This window comes from Manacus candei, unplaced genomic scaffold (genome assembly GCF_025592945.1).
Source record: "Manacus candei isolate 608988 ecotype Guabito, Panama unplaced genomic scaffold, ASM2559294v1 h1tg000046l, whole genome shotgun sequence".
NCBI classification, from domain to species: domain Eukaryota; kingdom Metazoa; phylum Chordata; class Aves; order Passeriformes; family Pipridae; genus Manacus; species Manacus candei.
In genome coordinates, this window is record NW_026138094.1 from 13,422,471 (window position 1) to 13,446,906 (window position 24,436).

Sequence of the window (24,436 nt, forward strand, 5' to 3'; positions counted from 1 at the left end):
ATGCAAAGTACTTCGAATTATAAAGAATCAAACTTGTACTGGCTCCCAGACTCTTGCTGTTCAAATTAGAAAGACTGAATTAAAAATGTCTCTTCAGCAGCATTTGATAGGAAACAGTGGGAAGTGTCTCCTGCAGTAGTCCAGAATTCAATCCAAAGATTTTTCACTTCTCTACATTGCTATAAGTAAAGCTGCTTTGCTATAAGTAAAGCTGCTTTATGCCTCCAAAGCCTCTCTTACACCCAGGTGAATATTGTGCTTATCCATCTCCCTGCCTGGAAGGTTCGAAGCAATAAACTCAGTGGCTCTCAGTCCCTGTTCACAGAAATCAGAATAATGCCAGATTTGGTGTGCCCTGAACAAAGAGGAAGTCCTACCACAGGATACAAATCTAGATAAGGAGAAACTTAGAAGCAGAACTGCCAGGAATTATCCAGCACTGACAGGGTTGCAGTAGCCAAGTGAACTGTCTTTCACATCACTCTTGTGTGTGCAGCAAACTTTGAACACATGTTACATGATTAGGAGAGAGAAAACCCACCAAGTGTCTGCCCTGTCACAGTGTCTGTGACAAATGACTTGAACCCAACTGCAACACATCACTAGGAACACCCATGAATGACTTCCTGTCAATTATGATCTTTAAATAAACATTTTCTTCTCTCCCTTTCCTTGTCCAAACCTTAAATCTCCAGTTAGTATGGGTCTAACAACTCCATTAAATTTTCAAGGGACCTGTAACACCAGCTCTAAGAGATGCCCTCCCTAAGCATTCAGTGTGCTGTGTTACAGTCCCACTGCCCAGCAAAACAGGAGAGTTTTATTACAAAGATCTCCCACACCTAATTTTGGTTCTGTATGTAACTTAGAGAGAAATAATCATTGCAGTGGTTACAGGCCATCACACCTTCACTCTAAGGAAAAGAGAACCAAATCTGAAGACTCTGAAGAATCCTCTTCATTTCCATCCTTGACTTGTCTGACCAGAGGCAGAAGGAAAAAGCATGTTCAGGGTTTGGCCAGTCCATCCAAGGACAACCAAGGGGATACTGATTGTCCCATTTGCAGGACAGCAGAAGAAAACCTCCCCTAGATACTCTCTAGTTTGCTCTTTATGTGACCCAAGTGAGAGGCAAAAAACCCTGGCTTTGTCTGTGCTCAGAGCTGCAGGATCTGCTCTTCAAACCTGTATTCTCTAGGGGGGAGCTTTAAATCTAATTCTGTGGGAGAAAGGGACCCTTTTCATTACTGCAAGGGCAACAGGCCTTTTGAACAGCTTTGATGGGCCCCTACAGTAACTCACCTTGGCATCACAGAATAACAGTCAACAAAAATCACACAGGGGAAGCTACTGGCTCGAGCAGCTGCAGGAAACAAGGGGCAACTGGTACTGAAAAGCTTCCTCTGTGTTTCCAGGCAGGAACCAGGTGGACCTGAAAAGCATCCGATTCTGGCAACCTACCACATGTAACAGGGTAGTGACAATTTGTAATCCAGTTTGCAGCTCCAGTGGTTTTTTCAGTGATTCCTCTAATAGCCAAAAAGGAGCAGTTAAGCAGGCCAAGAATTCCACTCCCATCTGCTCCCCTCACAGAAGTCCCTTCCCACCCAAGCCATTTGATGACTACACACAAGCAAATGTGATCACTGAACATTCCCAGCTGTTCAGCAATAATATCATAACTGGGGCATTTTAATTCTCAGCCCAAGACACAGGGTTGTGGAGCACTTGTAGTGGGTCTGATAAAACAGGGTTGTGCTCACCTCACAGACAGCCCCCCAGCCACCCCCAGAGAGGCTGCCCAGGCTGTACCTGACACTAGAAATAAAACAAGAGAAGGTTACTCCACCTGGCACTTGCCATGTACACAGAGGTCGGTCTCGTAGGGCCCACAGGGAGTCCCATCCAGGACTCTGTCTGTCACCAGCACGGGAGAATCCTTCCCCAGGGGAGAGCAGAACAGCTCACATGGCTTATCTGGGAAAAGAAACACAACATCTGCCTTTAGGAACAGCACAGACAAGTGTTGGAGGCAATGGGGATGCATTCTCTGCATGAATGGCTTTGGGTATCTCATCTTCGAAGGAACATCAGCCTGTCAATTCAGGCCTGGCATTTCCCCACTTCCAAATATCAATATTCAAAGGGTTACACTGATGAGATTGGGCTTTTAAGGTACAGAAAACCATTGAGTCAATACACTTTCAATGGTCTGAGAAGAATGATCAAGTGACTGTGTGTGTGTCTCAGGATACAGCCACTGATTTTAGAAGAACAAGCTCTCCAGTCCCTTTCTCCTCCTGATAGACCAACTTCTTGCATCAGTGTGCCAGTAAGAACACTTATATACCCACATGTAAAGCATTCTTGCATTCATATTACTTACTATTTTCTTAAACTGGTATTTGTGGCCCATCAAACATTCCTGGCAGCAAACTATGCTGCTAGAACAGCTAGAGAAAGAACCCCCAAATAATTGCAAATACATCAGTAGAGAAAAGTTGCATCTTTCACCCATGCTAATGACAATCACTAGCTATTAAGATATCACTTTGGAAAAGCTACTATTATGTTTAGCTAGAGAAGGAGTTAAGTAAAAAAGCCTTTTCAAACATTTGTATTATTAACTGGCAGCATTCAGCAGTGTCAGGGTTTGCTGACTGCCTCTGCCATATGTTTAAGTAACAGATATTTAGGCAATATAATGTTTTTCCTCTGGAGCAGATTCTGCTACTCATGGACTTCATCCAAGGAAGAATCTACAGACCCTCAGCAGCCCATAGTTCCTGACTGAAAATGGAGAAAGGAATGAAACAGCTCACCCCTGGAAAAAACTGGGAGAGTTTTCTGTGACTGAAATGAGTCCAGGAAGTAGCTCTGTATTGTGCATTCATCCAGCAAAACTATTTAGGAAGTGGGGCAGAGGGGAACAACAAGCAAAATCAGCCTGAAGGAATTGTGCTCTTGGAGGGTTTGCTGTGGGAACTGAAATGCTGCCTGTGCTCTTGTCCTGGCATCAGAGTTCATCTGTCAGTGCTGGCACAGGGCAGGGCTCATCCAGTGTCTGGTCTTCTGGTGTCAGTTCCAACACCACCCTCCCCTGTGCAAGGATGTCTTTGGGATGACCAAGTGAGACCAGCCTGGTGTGCTTTTCAGCAGAGTGAGTGCAGGGAAGGATGTTTACTCTTCCAGAAAGGACAGTATTTCATATCCACCATAATCTGGTTGAATAGCAGATGAACAGCAAGATCCAGCACAGGAAGCATTAAAGGAATGTAGGTAGGACAGGCAATCATGCTGACAGGCCCAAAATTGACACATATCAAAAATGTCCCAGAGAACCCCTCTTTTTTCAGTTCCAAACTAACTTGAACTTTCTAATGTTTAAATGCCCAAATACCTGCCTGTTCAGACTGGGAATCAAGTTAAGGCACTTCTCTCCCAGCATTACAAAAAGAGGAGCAAAGGACTGACAGCTCTGTATGTTCTGTTAAGAAGACTCAAAGAACAGCAGGGCAGCACCAAGAACAACTCATTGTACTTAAGTCTTTCAGTTGCAGCTTAGGGGGACATTTTCTAACCTTCTTACCAACAAATGGGAGCCCTGCAGACGAAATCAAGAAGCTGCAGTGAAAGAACAGCAAAGAATTCCAGAGGAAGATGAAAAAAACCTCACCATCAACGATGACAGCTGTCAGGAGGCTTTTCTTCTTGTTGGTGTACCTGTCATGGGCCTGGCACTGCTGGTCCCTGAAGCTTGGCACACCTTTGGGGCAGGGTAAGTTCTCACACACCGTGTGCTCCACGCTGGCTCCACGGCAGTTCTTCCCACCTGGCCCTGGGCTGTGGCAGGAAAGACAAACCAGGGTCAGCACCAAACACCCAAGGTAGAGGCAGCAACCCAGAACATTTCACCTTTCTCCTCCCACCATTTGCTTTGCCTCTGCCTCAGACACTCTTAATCAAGTCTGCTCAGCACGTGTCCTCTAAGGTTGTCTTCAGCAGTTTGAAATTAAGATAACACAGAAGCAGCTACAACCTGCACTGTAAACAGGGCACCCAGAAAAAAAATCTGTGCAGCAGATAATCTCCACCCATGAAAACCATTCCATTTTACACATTTGTTTTCTAAACATGCAGGAAAGGCAACTACTCCAACATGGGGATTAAGCATCTGCAAAACCTATTTGTTCTTGTTTATGAATCCCCAGAGAAGAAGGAAAACTCAAACTCTCAACAATAGCCTGCATTTTCTTTGCAAAATAAAACAATACACAAACAAACAAACAAAAGAGACTGGGCCATCCTAACAGATAATTTCTTTAGCTACTTGCTGACACTCTCCTGAATTTGTCACATACCTATCTCTCCCCAGTTGTAATCAGTGAAGATGGATAAGGTCATGTTCTTACTCTTCTTTAACAGATGGCTATAAAAAGCAACTCCAGCCAAATTCCAGTTTTTAGCAGTAAGGCAGTTCATTCCAAAAGCTTCTCCCCCCTCCCTCCCTGAAGAGCAATGAACATCAGGTTATATCACTCAGCTAATTGGAAAGCAAGGCCCTCATTGTACATCATTTATTTGTGTCAGTGGTCATAGCAGGAGTTGCCCTGTTCATGTACCACTGGCCACAGGACTGGGCCTTTGATTTCCTACCTGTGCTGGCCTGGATGAATCCAGCATTTGGTGCAACAGAAATGTGTGATTCTTCACAGAAAAGCTTAATGCCAAATCCCAGCCTAGATCAAATTTTTACAGTAGCTCCATTAATCCCAGAACGAGTGTTTGGGGTGTTTTTTAATGGAAATGCTGATCTCCAGTGACACTGGAACATCACAGAGTCACCAGCACAGCCTGGACATCACCTGCATGCTCTGCTGACACCTCCCTCTGCCATGGACACGTGTGAGGCAGAAGCTGTGCTGGGAGTGCTGCAGAACCTTCTGGGAGGATTGTCTGTGCCTCAGACTGTGGGATAGACACTGTGTCCAGATGCCTGGGAGCACAACACAGGCTCCTTCCTACACAGACCCTGCACTCACATGAACACACCAGACACACAGACTTTGGTTTCAGCACCATCCCTCTGGCTACAGCAGAGGAGATGGAGCCACTGGATGTAGGTGACTGTGCATGTTTGTGGGTACAGGGAAAACACAACAACAAAAGGGAGCGGTCAGAACACCCAAAGAGTAACAGAGCACCCTCTCAAAAGCAGAGGATCAAGTGGATGGCCACGGAGCAGGAGACACAGCAGGACAACTATTTACATCAGCAGCTGCTTTGGTTTTTATCTTCAGATGTCAGTAACTCATGAGGGAATTCCCATGAGTTTGCCAGTGCAGACTGGAATCAAGCAGCTCTCACTGTTGGCAATATGGTCACTGGCAATACTAAAGTAGCAGCTAAATCCATCAGGAGAGGCACTTATGGAGCACCCACCATTCCCAGACAGTGGAAGCTGCAGGAACTCCAGGCCTTTTGTCCAGTGCTCCTCTGTTCTGCCCTTCAGAAGCCTGGCCTGTCTTCCCTTTCTAATTAAGGAGTAAAATGAGCTGCCTCCCCCAATGTAATTTCTCACAAACTTGAAGACTTGCATGCACTCATCAGCCATAAAACAACAGAGCATCCTGCAGATCCAGGGCAAGTTTCTACTCCCAGTAACCCTACAAAGAAAACTGTATACCCAACTGGACCTTCTCATCTCAGCTCCCCTCTGTCCAACAGCATCATATTTTTGGTAGCACACTGCTGCTTTCTACTACATTAACCCTTGCAAAACAGTAGAAGAATATCCAGGATTTATTCAAGGGGTTCAGGACAAGCAGATAAACAGACATGGACAGGCTGTCAGAGAACTGGACAGCACACAGCTCTGCCATGCTCTGTCTGGGTTGGGAATATAGAATTTTTTATTTTTATGTAACTGACCTCTGGAATAGTATTTTGGTATCACAGGCCTTGAAAAAGGATCCTGAAGGTTTCATCATGCAAGAGGAACAGCAACAGACACTCTCTCTGGTCTCCCACAGACAATTACCAAGCACTTGTTCCTACACCTTTCTCTTCCTGCTTCCCTTCATTTTTGTGGCTTCATCCTTGTGTCCCTTCCACCTTTCCAAATGCTGAGGCCACGAGTTTGGGCATTGGAAAAGAATCCAAAGGGAAGGATCTCTGTAATGCCAGGTCCCAAGCCCTGTGTACTGTGAGCTCAAGCACTGCCCGGGATTTCCAATAAACAGAGTAATTGCAGCCCACCTTGGCACACGCCTCAAACAGTGACTGTGTGAGATCTCCTGGTAGACAACTTCACAGCCACCTTCCACTGTATTTATGCCAAGAGAATCCACCCACTAATGGAACTGAAGAAATCAAAGCCCATTTATACTGCTGTGACCCTTTTACACGACAGGAGGGGACTGAAGAAGGCGTGGAGACCTCATTTAGATGTTCTCTTTAAGCCAGTGGTTTTCTCTTCAATCCCCCTGCACAGCAAGAGTCCAAAGCCCAGACAAGAGCAAGAGGCAGCACAACTCCAAAGGCTGCACGTGCACACTGGCTCATGACACACTCCTTACAACCATGTGGAGGCAATGCATGTAAATGCTCAAAGAAATTACTGAGAGGAAAAACCAAATCAAACAGTGAAGCAACTGGTTGAAAAATACTGATAGTCCCACAGGCTCAAGAGTCAGTTGGCAGGAGTAAAGATTCCTGTTAAAAAAAAAATATCCCAAGACCAAATATATATAAAATAAAAGATAAATCCCTTAGCCAATGTTTTTGGACAGTGAATAAACCAGCTGCAGGAGTGGGCTGATGCCAGGAATCTGAAGCAAAAGATCACGTGTGTATCCCCAGCCAAGAATGTATATGAGGAAGAGAATTTTAAAATCAGTGTGCAGTGCTGGAGGGAGCATTTCCTGTGATTGAAGGAACGATGATGAATGGATTAAGGTTTGGTCAGCACTGTAGCTGACAGCAAAGGAACCAGTTCAGATCCTTGTTCAGGAAAATCAGCTGGTAAAAATCAAACCTGGACATTACAGACATTCAACTGCAGCTCAGTGTTATATAAGGAGAGGAACAAACAAAAATATCCCTTTCACATGAATACAGGTCAACAGCAGCCAGTGTGAGCCTATCCATCATCCAGGCATGCCTTCAAAGGGACTGTGTTGTGAGCCAGAATTTCAGCCCCAATTTAAAAAGCAAAGCTTCCTGTGATTTTTCTGTGGAGAAAAACTTAAAATCTGAACAAAATTAGAGGTACAGCACTTGGAGGGCTGCTCTCAAGACTGGGAGAAGTTATAATGCACACAGACAGGGTGGGCAGTTAAATGGCACCATGGTAACCTGTTCAGGCCTCCCATATGAGAAAGAGACTTCCAGATGGGCCTCAGCTGACCTGAGGGATGAAGGACAACACATAGGAGATAACAACACTTCCATTTTCTCCTGAATTAGAAGAAAGCCAAGCAGAGAGCACAGGATTATTTGTAGTCACTGTTCAAGACCTAAACAGCACCCATGGCACTCTGTGTGTATGAAAACTTCCCTTTTCTTATGCAGCACTTCCTGACATACAGAATAACTCAAGGTGCTTTACAAACACAGCTCTGGGACACTGAGATGACCAGTGTCAGCCACTCTTCTGCTTCCCAAGCCCAGAGCCAGCACTCCCCGCAAAGCTGATCTCTCAAGACATTGGGTCTGTAGATCCAGATCAGCCCCCCCTCATTCACTGCAGTGCTGGAGAGCAAACACAGCACCACTTTTTCTGCCAAACTACATGTTTTTAATTCAATTTTATCTATGTTTGAAACACTGCAATGGGGCCACTTCCAGTGGTGACCCTTCGAGCCGCCTCCACAAAACCCGCTTCACTCCAGGCCGCTCCAGGACTCTGACCTGGGTTTTGCTGCTTGCGGAGGAGAAATCAGGGCCTTTGCACAGCTCTGCTGCCTGTTCCCTCCCTGCACTCCTGCAGCAAGGACTGTCCAAGTGCTACAAGTGGAAAGAACCCTGAGGAAGCGGAGACTTACGGGGGGTTGTCGCATTTCCTCTGCCGGAAGCGCACTCCGGTGCCGCAGGTCCGGCTGCACATGCTCCACTGGCTCCACACGCTCCAGTCCCCATCCACGTGCTCAGGGATGGGGGTTTTACTGACACACTCCCCAGCTCGGCACCACTGCAATGGAACTGTGTTAGCACAGCCTGCAAAGGAGCCCCCATCCTGCAAACATTCCTGCTCAGGTGGACTTCAAAGGGCGTCTGAGGGGTTACGACAAGCCCGTGTTTAAGTTTCTAGAGGTTCAAGGTGAGAGAGAGGTGGGAGAAGGAGAAAGGGAGGAGGTGAAACACAGAAATTTTAAGTGTCACTCTCAACAAACCCCTGAAGGCAGTTCTGTCATTAAAAAAAATAATCACAGAATTGAGCCCCTTGCTTTATAAAGCAGATTATTATCTAAGTGTTAAGACTTAAAGCCCCACTATTCATAGAAACCCAGTCCAAGAAATCATCCCCCAAAGCAATGCCTTCATCAGCACTATTCCCAGGATGTACAAAATAATTGAAGTATTTTGGACCTAACTTGGCTAAAGCCCCAAACCTCTTTGATTCTAATAGGTGGTTGGCTCCTGACCAAGCAGCAAACTTGGCCTGTCCAGGATGTGATACTGCTAAGAGAGTCACCAGGACTTCTGTAGCTACAAAAACTCAGATCTAAAAACCTTTTGTCTCAGTTTCCTCGTCACGCTTTCCAGGGCCCAGCTTTTCTTTTCATTGTTTATTTGCAAGCAAAGTTCTTTAACCTTTGATTTCAGCAACAGCCTTTTTAATTTTACCCCTTCTTACCTCCCCAACCATACAATATACAAAAAATATTAGAGTCCAAAACCAGTTAAGTGGTGGGTGGCAGTTACCAAACCAGTCAAGTTCCAAAATATATACAGCAAATTATACCTCTGAAATAAGGGAACATCACTGAATTTGAGCTCAAACATTTTGAGCTACTATTAGAACCTATAAAGTTTTTAAGTAGCCTCTTTTTCTTTCCCCATCTTCCTCCACTCCCCAAATGCTCTGCACACTTTCTACCTCAAATACAGCCCAGAACACAACTAGCTCAGCTCACACTGAAAAACACCTCACTGAGGAAACCCCACCAGCAGCACTGAGCAGAGGTGACAGCAGGGAGTGCCCTCAGCAGCGAGCCCTGGGCTTCTCCTGCAGTCTGTGGAGTGCCCTGACCACAACAACTTCCCCACTGAAGCCTCCAGAAGCTACTGAAATACACTTAAACATAAAATCAGGAAGACTTAACCCAATCCAGCTGTTAATTGAGCAGTTTCTGTAACAGAATCAGTCGAAAATACAGGTTTATGGTAAATCCAGAACATCTTGGAAACATTATTCCCAATGCTGGAAAGCAAGAAGTGCTGCTGAGCAGTTTGATTACCTTGTCTGCGCCACACTCGGTGCCATCCAGAGGGGGGTCCAACTTGGTTTTACAGGAGGTATCTCCTTCCACCAGGCACCAGAGCCCAGCACACATCAAATGCTGCAATGACAAAGCAAGGGGGGGCAGTTATTCCTTCTGGAGATGTCAGCTATCGTTATGGGATACACTTCAAAGCTCAGGCAGACCTTCTCAAGTGAATCCAGAGGCATCCAGTTGGTTAGGGGGCAATTATTTTTTAAGGCTCAATTGGCATTAAGTGGTGGGGCTGGAAACATGAGTTTGATGGATGCCACTGACAGGAACCTACCCAAAACAAGAAGTGTGTTTTTCAAACAGATTTCTTTTCACAGGAATAAATCTGGTTCCTTAAAAGAGGCCAAATTGGGTGCCTTGGAACCACGCCACGTGCTTAGATGTCCAAGATGCTTAATTAGTCCTATTTTTTTAAAGAAGATACTCAAGTAACACAGCCAGCCCTGCTGCACCTGGGTGGTGCTGCACCTTGGGGGAAGGGGCAATGAGAAAGAGGAAAGGATGTCATGGTGTGCTGTGCAGCAGAGGAGGAGCCAGCATGTGTGCAGGGATGTCAGTGCTGACCACAGCTCTGTGATCTGCCAGATCAACACGTTCTCAGAATTTGAGAAAAAGAACCAGCAAAAGGGGCCTTTGCATCGTTAACATTTTCCGCAGCATCCACCGTGCTTTGCATTCCATGGAAGTGGATGATTTCAGTACAGTGCTACATAGCTGAGTATCAAAAAAAAAATAAAGAAAAAAATAAAAAGAAAAAGAAGAGTTACATTTCTTTCCACTATTGTTCACATTTCAATGTAATGGTAAAAAGATGAGAAGCCTGACTCCAGTGCCAGCTGGTCTTGTCAAGATTTATTGCACCTCATTAAATAGTTGAGTCAACACACTTCAACCTTATGGTTCTTTCCCAGTGTAATGTAAGAGACTGTGGGGGCATGTGTGTGTTTTGTGTACAGGCATGTTGGTATGTCTATATAAAACTGATCATGTCTATATAAAATAGATCAGTACAAGAGAGGGTGCAGACGAGATAAATCCCAGTCCCAGTGATGATGTAGAACATACTGAAACAAAACAGTTATCCCAGCAGTATCTGCATCCTGATTTATTTCCACATTTCTTTCTGGAAAGAGGATTTTGCACTATTTAAACCCAAAATCTGGAAGCAGACGGCACAATTCAGTGACATCTGTATTAACCACAACACAGAAAGTCATCGTCACACAAACAAAAACCAGCAAATACACCAGGGAAGCCTAAACCAATGAATTTCCAAGACATTTTCCCTGAACTAATAGAGCATATGGGAAAATATCAGGCGTTAGTAATTTTGACTAAATGAGTGTGACTAATTAGTGGTTTACCCACAGCTCTGAAAGCACTTAAGCAGCAATTAGCCATAAGGACATCACACAGTTTTATGGATAGGTACAGCGAGGCAGAAACATTGACAGGGCAGAGATTTCACAGCTTACTGAGAAATCCTTTGTTCCACACCAGAAATCTCAGATTCTGGAGAACCCTGCCTTCTGGAGAGGACTAAAACCCAAAAGTACATCAATTACTGCCCAAAAGTTCTACAGAAAGAACACTAATCTGGACAACAAACCACAGTGTGAAAGCACCACCAGCAAGGTCTCCTCCCAGATGGTGGCTGGGGAATATTGGTGTGTAAAATGATGGGAAGCTTTGGAGATCAAGGATGCAGGCAGCAAGTACTTCCACTTTTCCAAGCCTCAGTTCCTCTCTTTCATAAAATCACAAAGCATCAGAGCAGAATGTGAGGAGACACACTCCAGCCTGGTCTCTTGAATGATCCAGACAAAAATCCTGCCCCCAGAAGGAAACCCTCTGCTTCTGTTTTCTCTCAGAAAGACACCCTGGCTGAAGATGTAATGGAATTCCCTACATCCCTAAAGAAGTTTGCTGGACACATATGAGCACCATCGCTAAAGAGCTGTGCATTAGGCAAGGTTAGTGTTTGTTAAGCTTCAGCTTCAAGTCCCTGGATCATAAACTGTGTGTAAATTAGGGTTAAATTCCCCTCTTTGATGTAGAAGGAGGTGGTGATGGAAACAAAAGTCATAAAAATGAAGTAGCTTTTTGTACAGTTTTAGTTAACATGCAGAACTCCTCCAGAGCCCACGAGAACGTGGAAGGTGCTAAAGCCAGCTAACATTTCCCAGGTATGAGCCATGATGTGGGGATGCAATGGGCAGAGACTAACCCAAAAAGTGTGTCTGTACCTGCAGAACTCCAGGACTGGGCCCAGACTATGGATACAGAGGGTGCAAATATTCACACACATGTGTGTATTCGTGTATATATAAATATATATGTGTGTCTGTGCTTATATATATATACATATATATTTATATGTATACACACACAGAATTATAGAGGAAAAAAGGAATCATCTCTCTCAGCAACACCAACCTTTCTGAAACTTCCCATCTTCGAGGTATGGAAAACATTGGATTTTTATAGCATCCCTATGTTTGATTCAGAATCCTAAATGCAAAGCATATTTCAGGAAACAGTTACAGAAAAAGCTCTGTGTTCTGGTGCCACACCACTACAAAGCTTCAGCCCTCGTTAGTGCAGTCCCCTGCATTTAATGGAGCTCTCAGATACCCCAGCAAAGATTAAACCATCAGCTCTGCTATTGTGTGTTCCCAAGATGTTTTATCATGTTAATAGCTCATTTCAAAAGAGATCGTGTATCCTCCTCGGCTACAATAGAAACCCAAACAAAACTCCCCATTAAACAGAGCTACAGGGAACCAGTCGCAGTGAGTGACTTTTTAATGGTTAAACAGCCAACTTTGTGGGGAAATATCCAAGGGAGAAATGGCAGGACTTGAAAGGAAGTTGTTGTATGTGAGTGGCAGTTCAGAGCTTACACTGATACAGAAGAAGCCATCAAAAGGACTGTATTACTGCTAATTCTATACTCAGCAAGCAGCTTTCAGATGGCAGGCCTCTGCCTGCAAAGCATTCAAAAAGTGCCAGTGAGGATTTTCCAATGATAGATATTTTGCACTGGAAAAAAAGATTTGTTGAATCTGTCTGTGGGGAAAGGTCATCTTTGGATCAGCTCCCAGTCTGAAATATTTCCAAGAGCAAAATAAAATTTTTTTAAAAAAGCGAGATGGCTGCTGAAAAGTAGTATTTCAATAAAAATTGAAAATTACTTGTTCAAAATAAAATGAAATGCTTTTTCAACCGAACCCTCCAGGAATTTTATACAGAGAGAAAATAAAATTTAGAAATTGAAATAAAATGAAATTTTTAGGAAGGTCTCTCAGAAACTCCTGGGAGATAGGAAAGCTTGTCTGCACAGCTGTTAAAAACCAGTCCTGAGGGAGGTCATGATCTGGAAACTCCCAAGCTGGGAGAGATCTGCTGGGTAGATGAATGACTTTCCAATTACAGGGGTGACAATGGCATCTATTTGACAAAGGGGCCTGCCTGTGCCAGGTGTTTTCTCTTCCTCAAAGAACTTGCAATCTAAACAGACTCCTGGGAGCTTGGAGATAAAGGAAGTTCTATCCTTCCGTTACAGGTGGAAAGATGAGGAACAGAAAGGGATTAAATGTTCCTCTGCTCAGTGTCACAGCCACCGGCTCCCACCGCCTGCTCCAGCTAAATCCAGGGTAACTCCAGAGACAACTCCTGGGATCCTCCCAGGAACATGTCTGGCTCTGGGCCTGCCCACCTTTCACAGCTTTCCATACTTTTTCCCCAGACAGGCCGTTTCTGAAGAGGCTGTTTGCCTTCCCTGTGACTCCATCCCACGTGTGCCAGCGCGGACACGCAGCGCGCGGGGCTCACCCGGCTCTAGGGGAGGGATCTATTTTGGGTTCCTTAGCTCAGTGCTGCAGCTGGAAACGAGCAGAAGCCAGAATTAATCCAGCCAGCTCTTTGCCCACAGGCAGTAAGTCTCCAGTCTGCCTCTTTCCCAGCGATTGCATCACCACCACTGCCAAAATCTGTGTGATGCTGCCCCAGGACCTCACAAGGCCCACGATGCTTCCTCACCTCAAAGCCTCAGGTTATTGAGCCACAAGAAAGGGGAGCTCCCAAACCTCCACAGCAGAAAGGGAATCCAATGAATAAAGATGTCCTTCCCACCATGGAACAACTCTACAGAAGTTTATTCCCTACACATTCACTCCTTCACCTTGTTTTCATGCAAAAACCAGAAACACTTATTTCTCCTGAGGATGAATTTGTTCCTGTTGTCCACTGGAGAGAGGAACCTCTTATTTCTAACAGCAGAATTAAACCACCATGAAATCAATTTTGCTGTCAAAATGAGGGGATTATGAATAAGGACTTAGGAAGAGCAAATATCTTTAAGGAAGAGGAGAAGCAGACCACATAATACACAGGCATGGCTAGAAACAGGCTTTCAGTGAAGTATCAGGACTCCTTTATTTTGCCAAGGTTTTGGCTCACCTTGAGAGAAAATGTGCTCATAAACAGAATCCTAATTAATACCTATCAGGTCCAATAAACACACAATTTACTCTCCCTTTCCTGTTCAAAACACTATGAAGCCTCACAGCCCATTTCTGAGAAAGAATTCTTTACACAACAAGGTGACAAAAACAATACCCCCAATTTCTACACCACCACTGTCTTCAATTTTGGGTGCATAAATAACCCACAACCTACAAGGGATCACAAGGGAGCCAAACACTTTTGTTTGATGGAGCTTCTTGCTGTTGAAAACAAGATTAAAAGTGTTCCAAACTGGAACCCTGTAAAATTGGAAGGCACTTTTGAAAAGGAGCCACCTGCTGTCCCAGACAAGATAACTGAGAAACTTGGATCCATGTATCAGTGGCCAAGCTGCTGACCTTTGCTGATATTCCAAGGAACAAGTGGTAGGTCCAATAAAGGAAACATCTGTCCAAATTACAGACCTGATCCAAAAGTCAGGGGAAGGTTTGAGGAAGAGTCACCATACAAGAATATTCAGGCAGCAGTTGATATCCACAAACGTTTCATTTTAACAAAACTGGACAACAATCCCACAAATGTGTGATTATATTCATTAATGAGAAAGAAGAATCAATCTCTTTACTGCTGGAGAGAAAGCACCTCAGCTCTTATTATAATAATCATGATCTCCTTAGATGCCCTAGAAAAGGTTTCTTAAAGAACATTTCCCTATTTTAACTACATGATGATCATCCTGTTTCTTCAGAACTTACAGAAACTCACGTGCACATTACGCTTCAGAGATGAACAGGACCAACAACTTGCCTGCTTAGAGCCAACACATTTAGAGCTGATTCCCCTTCATATCAATTTTATCACCAGTGTGATTCCAGTAACTCAATGAGCAGCCTCTTCATGAACCCTTGCGTGAGTGGGAAGTCACCAACATCAGACACAAGTGTTCAGAACCCCAAGGATTGTTTGAACTCTTGTGGAAATGGCCCTTGACAGTTAAAGAACTCTAAGGAAATGGTCCTTGAGAGATAACTGCTTTCCTGTGCTGCTCCTTTCCTTGCAGAACAGGACAAAAATTCAACATACTCATTTCCCAGATTTGTTAATGTTCTGTATCAGAGCAAACAAAACTGTGTGAACCCAGAGGGTGTCACACAGGGTTTGATCCTCTGACCTCGGTGACAATATCCATTCTATAAAACACACCCTTACATATATGCAGTGATACCAAGGGCTCTTCTAACCTACAGTTAAAACATAAGATAGGCCAAGATTAAACCTCCTTAACAGGCATCAGAATGAAAGGAAACGTGACAATTTGCAGGGACACTGCACAGAAGTGCAGATGTGAAGGGCTGGTGATGAAGCTGGACACCAGGAGTTCAAGAAACATGAAAGGATCCTGCCAGACAAGCAGTGGGAAACTCCCAAACTGCCAGGAAGGTACAAGGCAGTAGAAACAACTTTTTTTTAAAAACCATACTTTGGGAAGCAAACAATGAAACAGGAAAAGAGAGCCTCCAGTTTTAGCAATTTCTGGTGCTCTCATGGCAAACTAAAAGCCTTCTCCAGTGTCTAAAGTATTTCTCTGCAAAGCACCTGTTCCATTTGACTTTTTTATGTATCTGGAATTAAGTTAAGAGTCAAAAGAGATTGGAAAGATGGCATTAATGAGACCACAAACTAACCGTATGGCAAAACAGCTTATGCTAAATACCCAGTGCCTTTAGGGCACCCCTGACACCAGCTACAGGGGGGGTATGGCATTCCCAGACATGCAGAAATTCCACAAGAAAAAGAGAGGTCTTATCCACTTTTCCACCAACACACAACTCTCAGCTTTGCTGAGCCCAGTTTTCAGCATCTTAAACGAGAGAACACAACACGTCCACGTGACACCAGCTGAAGAAATCATGGAAGTATCTTTCCATGGTCAAACCTGGAAGAAGTGGACACATGTGGAACAAGGCACTGGAACAGAGCCACTCCTGTGTAATTTGGCTCAGGAGAAGATCTGCCCGTGGTGAAGGAGGGCAGGAGCTTCGGGCAGGTTTCATCATCAGCCTGATCACTCCCCTCTAATGTTGTGTTTGCAACTTTAAAGCCTAAAAAATTCTGACTTTGCAACATCCATCCTGTGCTGCCTTCACTGAGAGCAACGTTCACCCAACAGCTCCCAGTGAACTCCCCAGGCCTGAACACCTGACTGCAGGAGATGCAAAGTACTGAATTTTTTTGAACAACAGGTAAAGTTGTCCATTAAAAAAAAAAAAACAAACAACAAAACCCAAGCTAAACAACAACAAAAAAAAAGGAAATTAGAAGAATGAAATCATGGGTTCTGTTTCTTGGCCATGGGAAAAGAGAAGAAAGGGACAGTAAAATAAATATAGATATGTACACACACTGTTGAGATGTGGTTGTGAAGATTATGGGAGTTTTCTCTTGAAGTGTTTTGCAGATGGGAAGTTCCCAGAAGGCCAATGCCCTTCAAGCTTGTTATACACTATTTTCAGGCTGATACTCAATAGTATTTTGGCTAATTTTGTTAAGTTCAAACTTTAACTGTAGATGCCACATCACAAGGCTACACTAATTCTCCCTCCCCTTGTCTCTTAGTAAGAAGTGTAAGATTGCCAAGCTCAAGTGTTTAATTCTTAATAAGCTCTCTCTATTATTGTTAAAAGTTTATTATGTTTATATTCTTAAATTTCCACGTTGTATTTTTATAATTTTATTTTGGTTCCCCTCTCTCTTTTTATTTTCCTTTAAACCACTGCACCAGAATGTGTTTTGACCACCTTCCAAACTGAAACACGTACAAAAATTTCTGAAGCATTCCAATAATTGTAAACTGGGCTGTGCTGCCCAGGCAGGAACTCTGCTTCTCTCTTGTTCTTTCTCTCTCTTAAATAAAAAGTATTTCCACTGAAAATAAAGAGAAAAACGTCTTTTTGCAACATACAGAAGCAGTGAAATAGGACACTTTGGTTTCACAGAGACAGGCAACATGAAAATAGTCTGAATTCTAACAACCTACATGAGGAAAACTATAAACTATATTATGGCAATTAAGCAAATTGTTACCTTTACTTCTCAAAAAACTCTCATTTTTTTTAGAATTGCCAGGCTCAAGAAAACCCAACCCATCCTCTTCCAGATTTATAAGTATTATTATGTAGACAAAGTCCCTGGTTGTACAGAAAATGACAATGCAACGTATTATTTTCAGGATAAATCAGTTTTCAATCTAATTACCATGTTCCTGTAAATATTCTATACATTACTAAATAACAGGGCTCAGTATCATCCTTGGCATCTTGCAGAGAAAAGGCAGACAGAGGCCCATTGATTCCCAGGCACGGAGTCCAAAGGTCCACCCCACCAGTCCCTCTGCAAGATCAAGACCACAGAGAGACCCGCAATTGCTAAATTATATTCACCACCCCACCCTCAAATATGAAAACTGAAGGGGTACATAAAATCCACTTGATCATTACAATTGCTGCTCCTTCTTTACTTTGTTTTTTAGTTCATCTCCTTTTCCATATTAGCCCAGAAACCCAGTCAGTCTCCTCTGGCTTGGAATCAGCTTTGCCCCCCTATTCTGTAGCTTGTAGATACTAGGAAATGCTTACAATTGTTATAAAACAACTTGAACTTAAGAAAAAACAGTAGAGCCAATTCTAAGCTGGTTTAATTTTTCTAAAAGCAGTGTCATGTCAAAATTCTCATTCCCAGTTACATCCAAGCTGACAGTGTCCCTGCTCAGAAAAAAACCTCTTTGGAGCAATTCTGATCTCTTCCTGTGAGCCACTTCAGCCCGAGCCCAGTTCTGACTCAAAACAAAACACAGATATGGGTTATGTAAAAACCCGCAAAAATGTGTTAATAATAAATAAGCCAAAAGGCTTATGAAACAAAAAGCCAAACACGGGATAGAAGAGACAGAAATCCCTGGTTTTTCCCCATCAATAGGATTTCAGTGCAAAAGCCTCTGTTGGTGGGTGTGCCAGTCTGAAAATTAGTGATTAAACACGTGGTATCTTTTCATGTGAGTTTATGGTTGTGTTCTGATGCATTTCTGGTGGAGGTTATGAAGGTGTTCTGATGCATTTCTGGTGCAGGTTGGGAAGGTGTTTTGATGCATTTCTGGTGGAGGTTATGAAGCTGTTTTGATGCATTTCTGGTGGAGAACCATCTCTGCTCTGTGAGAGATTCGGTATAAACCACCCCTGCTCTTCCTCTCGGAATAAATCCAGGGAAGCAAAGAGTTAACTGCTGCTCCCTGCAGAGCCTCCATTGCCTGGCTGGGGTTGAACTTTCTGTTTCCTCTTTCACAGTGGTCAAATGAATTCACAATAGTTGATTCATAGCACAGTGTGGAGCTGAAGGACAGAGGTCAGACAGGTTGAATTGCCCGTAATTTGCACAACTGCTTCCATGTTAGCCCTGGACTCATGTCAAGGTTTAGCAGCCAGAATCCCCAAAGATCTTGGAGTTTGGGGGGCACTGATAATGCACTTTGTAGTGTCAGAGGTGCATTCTTGCTGAGCTTTTTCCACAATTATCCCGGTGTTGCTCAGAGCTGGAGAATGACACAGTCATCTATTTAATTCCTGCTAAAAGCAACTTGTCTCCCTCAAAATAAAGATCACTGTGCAACCTCTTGGGTGGGCCAAAGCTCTCCTGGCACTGCAAGGGGCATGGCTGGAAACAGGCAGCATGCCTGGTATGGCAGAAGCACATTTCTAAATCCTGACAGATAAGTATTTACATGGATCAGATAATGCCTGACATTTACAATGGGAAAGATTAACAGGAAGCACCATGAGAAAGCACTGGAGAAAACTGTAACTTAGATATGAAGGGGGAACTACTGAAGGGTCTTGAGAGATTTATTATGATATGTGAAATCACAGAATCACAGAATGGTTTGGGTTGAAAGGAACTTTAAAGATCATCTTGTTCCAATCCCCCTCCAGGTTGCTCCAAGCCCCATCCAATCTGGCCTTGGACACCTCCAGGGATGGGGCAACCACAGCTTCTCTGGGCAACCTGTGCCAGGGCCTCACCACCCTCACAGGGAAGAATTTCCTCTGTATAATTTCCTGATGGTGGGTAAGGACTTATCCATGCAATACTCAGGGTAAAGTTAATCCAAAACCAGGCACCTGGATTCATCTCAAACCAATTAAACTATAAGCAGAGCACACACCCAAAGGGACTTGTCTTCCCTCAAGGGCCTGGTAGGTTATCTTGCCATTTATTATTCATACAGTGTAATAATAGAAATAGTGCTTCTCAAATAAATAAAAATTGATTGTTCCCTGCCTTACAAACATCCAGCCTAAAAGCTTGATTCACAGCTCCTCAAAAAGGTGACATGCACTAGTAAATTTGACCTAACACTGATGTTACAGAACCAGATCCTAAATTACACACCTTGGAGGTCACAGATTACAACAGGCTACGAATCCTCTGACTATCACACACTCACTCTGCTAATTAGGTCATTTTTTAAAATTTTAGTGTATTAAAATGCAGATGCAGTGTCCAAGCAAAGGAAGAAGGACTGTCAGGAGGTTCAGTGTATGTAAAGCTGAGCCTTCCTCAGACATTTTGATCTCTGTTCTGCACATTCAGAGCAGAGCAGCTGCAGGACGGCTTGTCTGGCAAACTGAGCATTTTCTGAGAGCTACAGTTTTGTGGTAGGGTATCTGAGTTATCACTAAAAACAAAATGGAAGAAGAATTTTGGGGATGCAATCCCAAATATTCAGATGAGGGTGAATATTCACAGATTAACTATCTGGTTGGAGCGGTGTTGGAGGTCCAGGAGCTGCCAAGCATTCAGGCACCTGACTCTCTGTGAAGGCAAAGGAGGTTACATTCCTTCAAAAATTTGGGCTTTGATGCCTTTAAAGGAGACTCTTTACTGCACAGAAAGCCTCTGCAGTTTGTTGAAATTTTGGAATCATCTAATCTCTGAAATTTGCTCTAAACCAAAGTGCATGGCATTTTTGAACACAGGGCCTCTAGTTTGCCTGACATAATTATGGAGCTCAACTATCTCCAAAGAAATATAGTAATGTAGCTCTTTATTATATAAGAAAATAGTCAGTAGACACATGTAATCATAAAAAGATTGAGCAGGCTCATTTCCTGAAGTTTATTTCCTTTCTGTAACAAATATTTACTGTCAAATGTTTATTGCTTTTACATTTGGATTTTTTTAATACTTTATTGAATTAAAAATACCACATTACCATTGGCTAGAAGAGGAGACAGCTGTATTTGCCAGTAATTTCTACAGCTAATGCCAGTGACCAGTGCCAATTTTTTTTTTGGTTCATATTTTTGTAGACAGCTTTGAGACTTATGATACAAGCACTGTGCAGATGAGGCCTGAGAAACACAGAGGTGAAAAGAACACAAACTTGAGAGGTTTAAAAATCAAAAGTGATCATTTCCTCTAAAGAATTTCCTTTCATTGCCTTCAAAAGCCAATTCAGAGCAGCGTAACAGGATGCAAATATTTACTTAAATGAATGGCACGTGACATGACTGATCCAAGGCTTCACAGGGTGAATGCTCACTTTCAATGCACATCTGCAACAGAAATAATTCTAAATGACTGCAAATTGGTTTTAATCTGCTGAACTTCTACAAGGTTTTTCATTAGAAAGTACTGAAGTCCTCACAAAATATGCCTTTCTTGGGGAGACACTAAAGAGAGTGATGAAGCAAAAGAGCACAGTTTTCATTGTGTTCTAAAGGTGTCAAATATTAAGACTGGTGAAAAATCTTAGGAGGCACAAACACCTGCTGTCTGTAGTCTGTATCTTACAGAACTGTGCCTCTTGGCACCTTATTCTGGCAAACAACATGTCCCTGAAGCAATTCCAGACTGGACATGCAATTTGTGTGTGAGAAAGGCTGACCACCTACCAGTGGGCTGACATTCTCATTAGGCACTGGAATATCCAGAAACAGAATGTTTTTTCATCCCAAGAAGGGAAATAGCAAATATCTCTTCCAACAGCAGTCAAGCTGGGTGACACCCACACAAGTGGAAGAACTTGAGTCATGCTGGGGAGATCTGGGGTTTTCTCCACAGACCTACACCACTTTCCTTCCAGTACAGTAGTCCTGGTGGTCTGCGTTTTCTTGATGGAGCTGGGAAATACAGCCTATCCAGATTCTTTTCTTATTGTTTTATATTAGCTAGTTTCCAAATCCAAAATAAATAAAACAGCTAATGTGAAACTAAGAGCACGTTCCCAGGACTTGCATGTGTTCAACAGTTTTAGTAATTTGGCACTTAGAAACCCCCAGTTATCGGCGATTATTATTTTATTTCCTAACACTGATCTAAGATCCCAGACTTGTTCAGAGTGGGAATGAGGGACAACTGAAGAAGACAAATGGCCAGTTAAAAACAGCAAGAAACTTGGCTGCTTCTTGCCTGTCTGTAAAGGAGGGGATGTTGGTGACCCAACACGGTGCTACATGACTTTCCTCTGGGTATCTTCAAGGCCACACTGGAAGTAAGCTCATCCCCAGTCCCTGCCTAAAGTGGGATGCAGGTAAGATATGCTCAGAATAAAAAGACCTTAGGAAAAGTTTAGCTGTCTAAATTCCAGAGGACAAGTCACACAGCCTCATCTCAAATACAACCTACTTCCAGAGACACCAACAAGCAGTGTTTCTGTTTTGCCAACCAACCATGTGATATGAGCCACGCTGCACCCAAATCCTGATTAAACATCATGTTGCTTAGAAAACACACAGGATTCTGCACAAAATTCTAAATGGCCTCATCTAACAAGCAGATATTAATATTTTCTCAGCAAAGATTTAAGAGTCAGCTCCTAAGAGCACTGCAGTGGTCTGAAGGTGAAGTCTACGGAAAGATCCAGACAGTCATCTAAGCTGACTCTGTGAAAGGAGCCAAGCACTCTTGTGAGGAGAGGCTTTCACCTCAGCTGAACTTCCAGGAAAACAATCTCTGCTGAGTATTTCAGCAAAACAGTGTCAGGAGGGAACAAAGTGCAAACACCAGCTTTTCTGGGCCTGCTTTAGGAGATTAACAAGGGCAGTGTGGGGAAAAGAGGAGAAGTGTCTCTGAATGTGCTGCTGACAGGGAGGTCAGCGGGGGTTTGATTTTCTCTCAGCAGCACTGAACACGCCGCAACTCCCGCTAAGCAGAGCTGAGGAAAGCACAGACCTCTTTTCTCCCTCGGTGCCTGACAGCTTTATTTCCACTTCCCACCTTGTTTCCAGGTCCAGCCCACGGGCTCTTACCTCCATGTTCTTGCAGAAGGTGGCGTTGGTCCCGAAGAGGATCTGGCACTGCTCGTCGGCGCTGTAGTGCATCCCCGGCAGCTTGTGAGGGAGCCGCACCGAGAACTGGCTCCGGGGGTCTGTCACCAGCAAACACGTGCTCACCTTGGACCTGAGAGGGCAGGAATTACAGAGCCTTTTAAGGGAAAACACCTCTGAACTGCAGTGTTAGATCCCTGCTGCAGAGAAGCTGCTGTCCTCTCTTTAATCTGATGGAACAGTGGAGATTTTTCCCACTAAATATCTGGAAGCTTCTAAATAATTGAAAAAGGTCCTTGGGAACTCACTCTTGTCCACAAACCCCGAGGCAGAACAGACTACATTCACAACATTCTGGGTTAAACATTCATCTAAACTGTTCCTAGAAATCTCATGGAGACTCAGTTCTGCCCTCAGGTTATCCAGCCCAAAGCTTCACAAGCCTTACAGTGACAGCAAGAAAGTCTTCTGTCACGTCTCACCTGAATCCCCCCAGCTGAATTTTGAGTCCTTGACTTCTTTTCTTATTCATCACAGGCATAAAGGAAAGATTTTTCTCTTTGCCTTCACAACAATCTTTTACAAATTAGAATATCACTGTCATCTCTCCCATCTCAGGGACCAGATGCAACCAGGTGAGTTCAGATGCAACTTCTTTTTCAACTTCATGCCTTTAATGTAACAGTAGATATCCCATTTTCTTTCATCATTTTCCTTTCTTTGCCACCTCTAACGCCCAGAGTGGGAAATTTTCCATGCTGAACCCATTCTTAGCAACAAAAGCACTGGCCACTGTGCCAGGAACTGTTTGTCAGAGAGCTGCACTGTAGGTTTAAAAGCCCAGTCGCAGAGTTCAGACAATTCCAGTGTACATGAGAGTTAACAAGTATCAGGACAGAAGTCCTTCCTGAATTGTTGAATATGATGAGCTGAAACAGTGGAAAATAAGTTTATAGTGGACCATTTTAGACCAACACTCACTGAAGAGTGAGAAAACATATCAGAATTACCTCCAGGTAAAATAAAAAATAAAATAAAAGCTATTTAATAACAAGATAGGCAGTAAAAGCCACAGCAAAAAGTTGCAGCATCCTCCAGCAGAGATTTCTGCAGGCTACATACATACAGATTTCTGTCACTGCAAACATGAAGGGCACTTTTTGTAAAATGAAGGTGGTCTGGAATTATATTTAAGAAATTATCAGCACATAATTCTTCTGCCTCTCTGCAATCCTCATTTCAAAGGGGCAACCATAGTGGAGACAGAATCCAACCTGCATACCCTAATGACACATGCACACACGCTTTTTTTTGAAGGAAAATCATTTATACTTTCACTTTCAAATAACATATTGCATTTTTGCCTTGCAGGATCTTTGATCCTCAGCACAATCCTTACTTTAGGAAGTTTTCCAGGTCGTCACGGCTGCACGAAGACCAGGAAAGGTCACTGGGGTTCCTGCCCTTCACCCACTCTCCAGACATAATGTGGGACCTCCCTGCACAGGGCTGGTGGTCATCATCGTGGCTCATCCCCATGCTGTTGGAGGAGAACAAAACAGGACAAAAAACCTATCAAGTTATGATGTGGGTTTCTCATTTCCCATTGCAATTAGTAATTATACTCTTAGCAATTAACAGCTCGAAACCAGGCTGCACATATAACACACAATCATTCACCCACTGCTCTGGGCACCTGTTAAATTAATAAATATAAGTAAACTACAGGTTCCTTTAGTTTATCCATTGCCTTAATTTTACAAGGGGTTTAGTGTTTATGTGTTTGAAACTTTAAAATGGGCTTCTTATGGACTTTTCTACCAGAAAATGTGAAACTATTTGAGGTTCATGAGATGTAACCTGCAGAAGTGATGTAGCCCAGTGGAAGGATATCTGCTAGAATATTGAAGGTAATATCTATTGAAAATTTGGGATTGCTTTCCCAAATCTAGTGGATATGATCCCTATAATCACATTGAGGGAATGATCAAAATTAATACCAGAGATGGGCCAATTTTGTTGTTGTGTCAGTGTGAATTTGGAATACACCATTAGGAAAAACATGTTTCTAAATCAGTGGTATTGTACAGTCTCTCATCTAACTTTGAAGCTGATCCTTCTTTGAGCAGTGGCTGGATCAGATGGTCTCC

The 24,436-nt window shown here is 43.4% G+C and overlaps 1 protein-coding gene across 1 annotated transcript in view; it reads right to left on the reverse strand.

Moving 5' to 3' along the window:
- Positions 1 to 24,436, reverse strand: part of ADAMTS17 (ADAM metallopeptidase with thrombospondin type 1 motif 17) — a 164,362-nt gene that overhangs the window by 63,061 nt on the left and 76,865 nt on the right. The window contains exons 9-14 of the mRNA XM_051796783.1: positions 23,686 to 23,826; positions 22,269 to 22,419; positions 9,463 to 9,564; positions 8,047 to 8,192; positions 3,678 to 3,844; positions 1,851 to 1,978 (exon numbers count right to left, since the gene is read on the reverse strand). Of these exons, the coding sequence (XP_051652743.1) occupies positions 1,851 to 1,978; positions 3,678 to 3,844; positions 8,047 to 8,192; positions 9,463 to 9,564; positions 22,269 to 22,419; positions 23,686 to 23,826 (835 nt within the window). The remainder of the gene's footprint in view (positions 1 to 1,850; positions 1,979 to 3,677; positions 3,845 to 8,046; positions 8,193 to 9,462; positions 9,565 to 22,268; positions 22,420 to 23,685; positions 23,827 to 24,436) is intronic.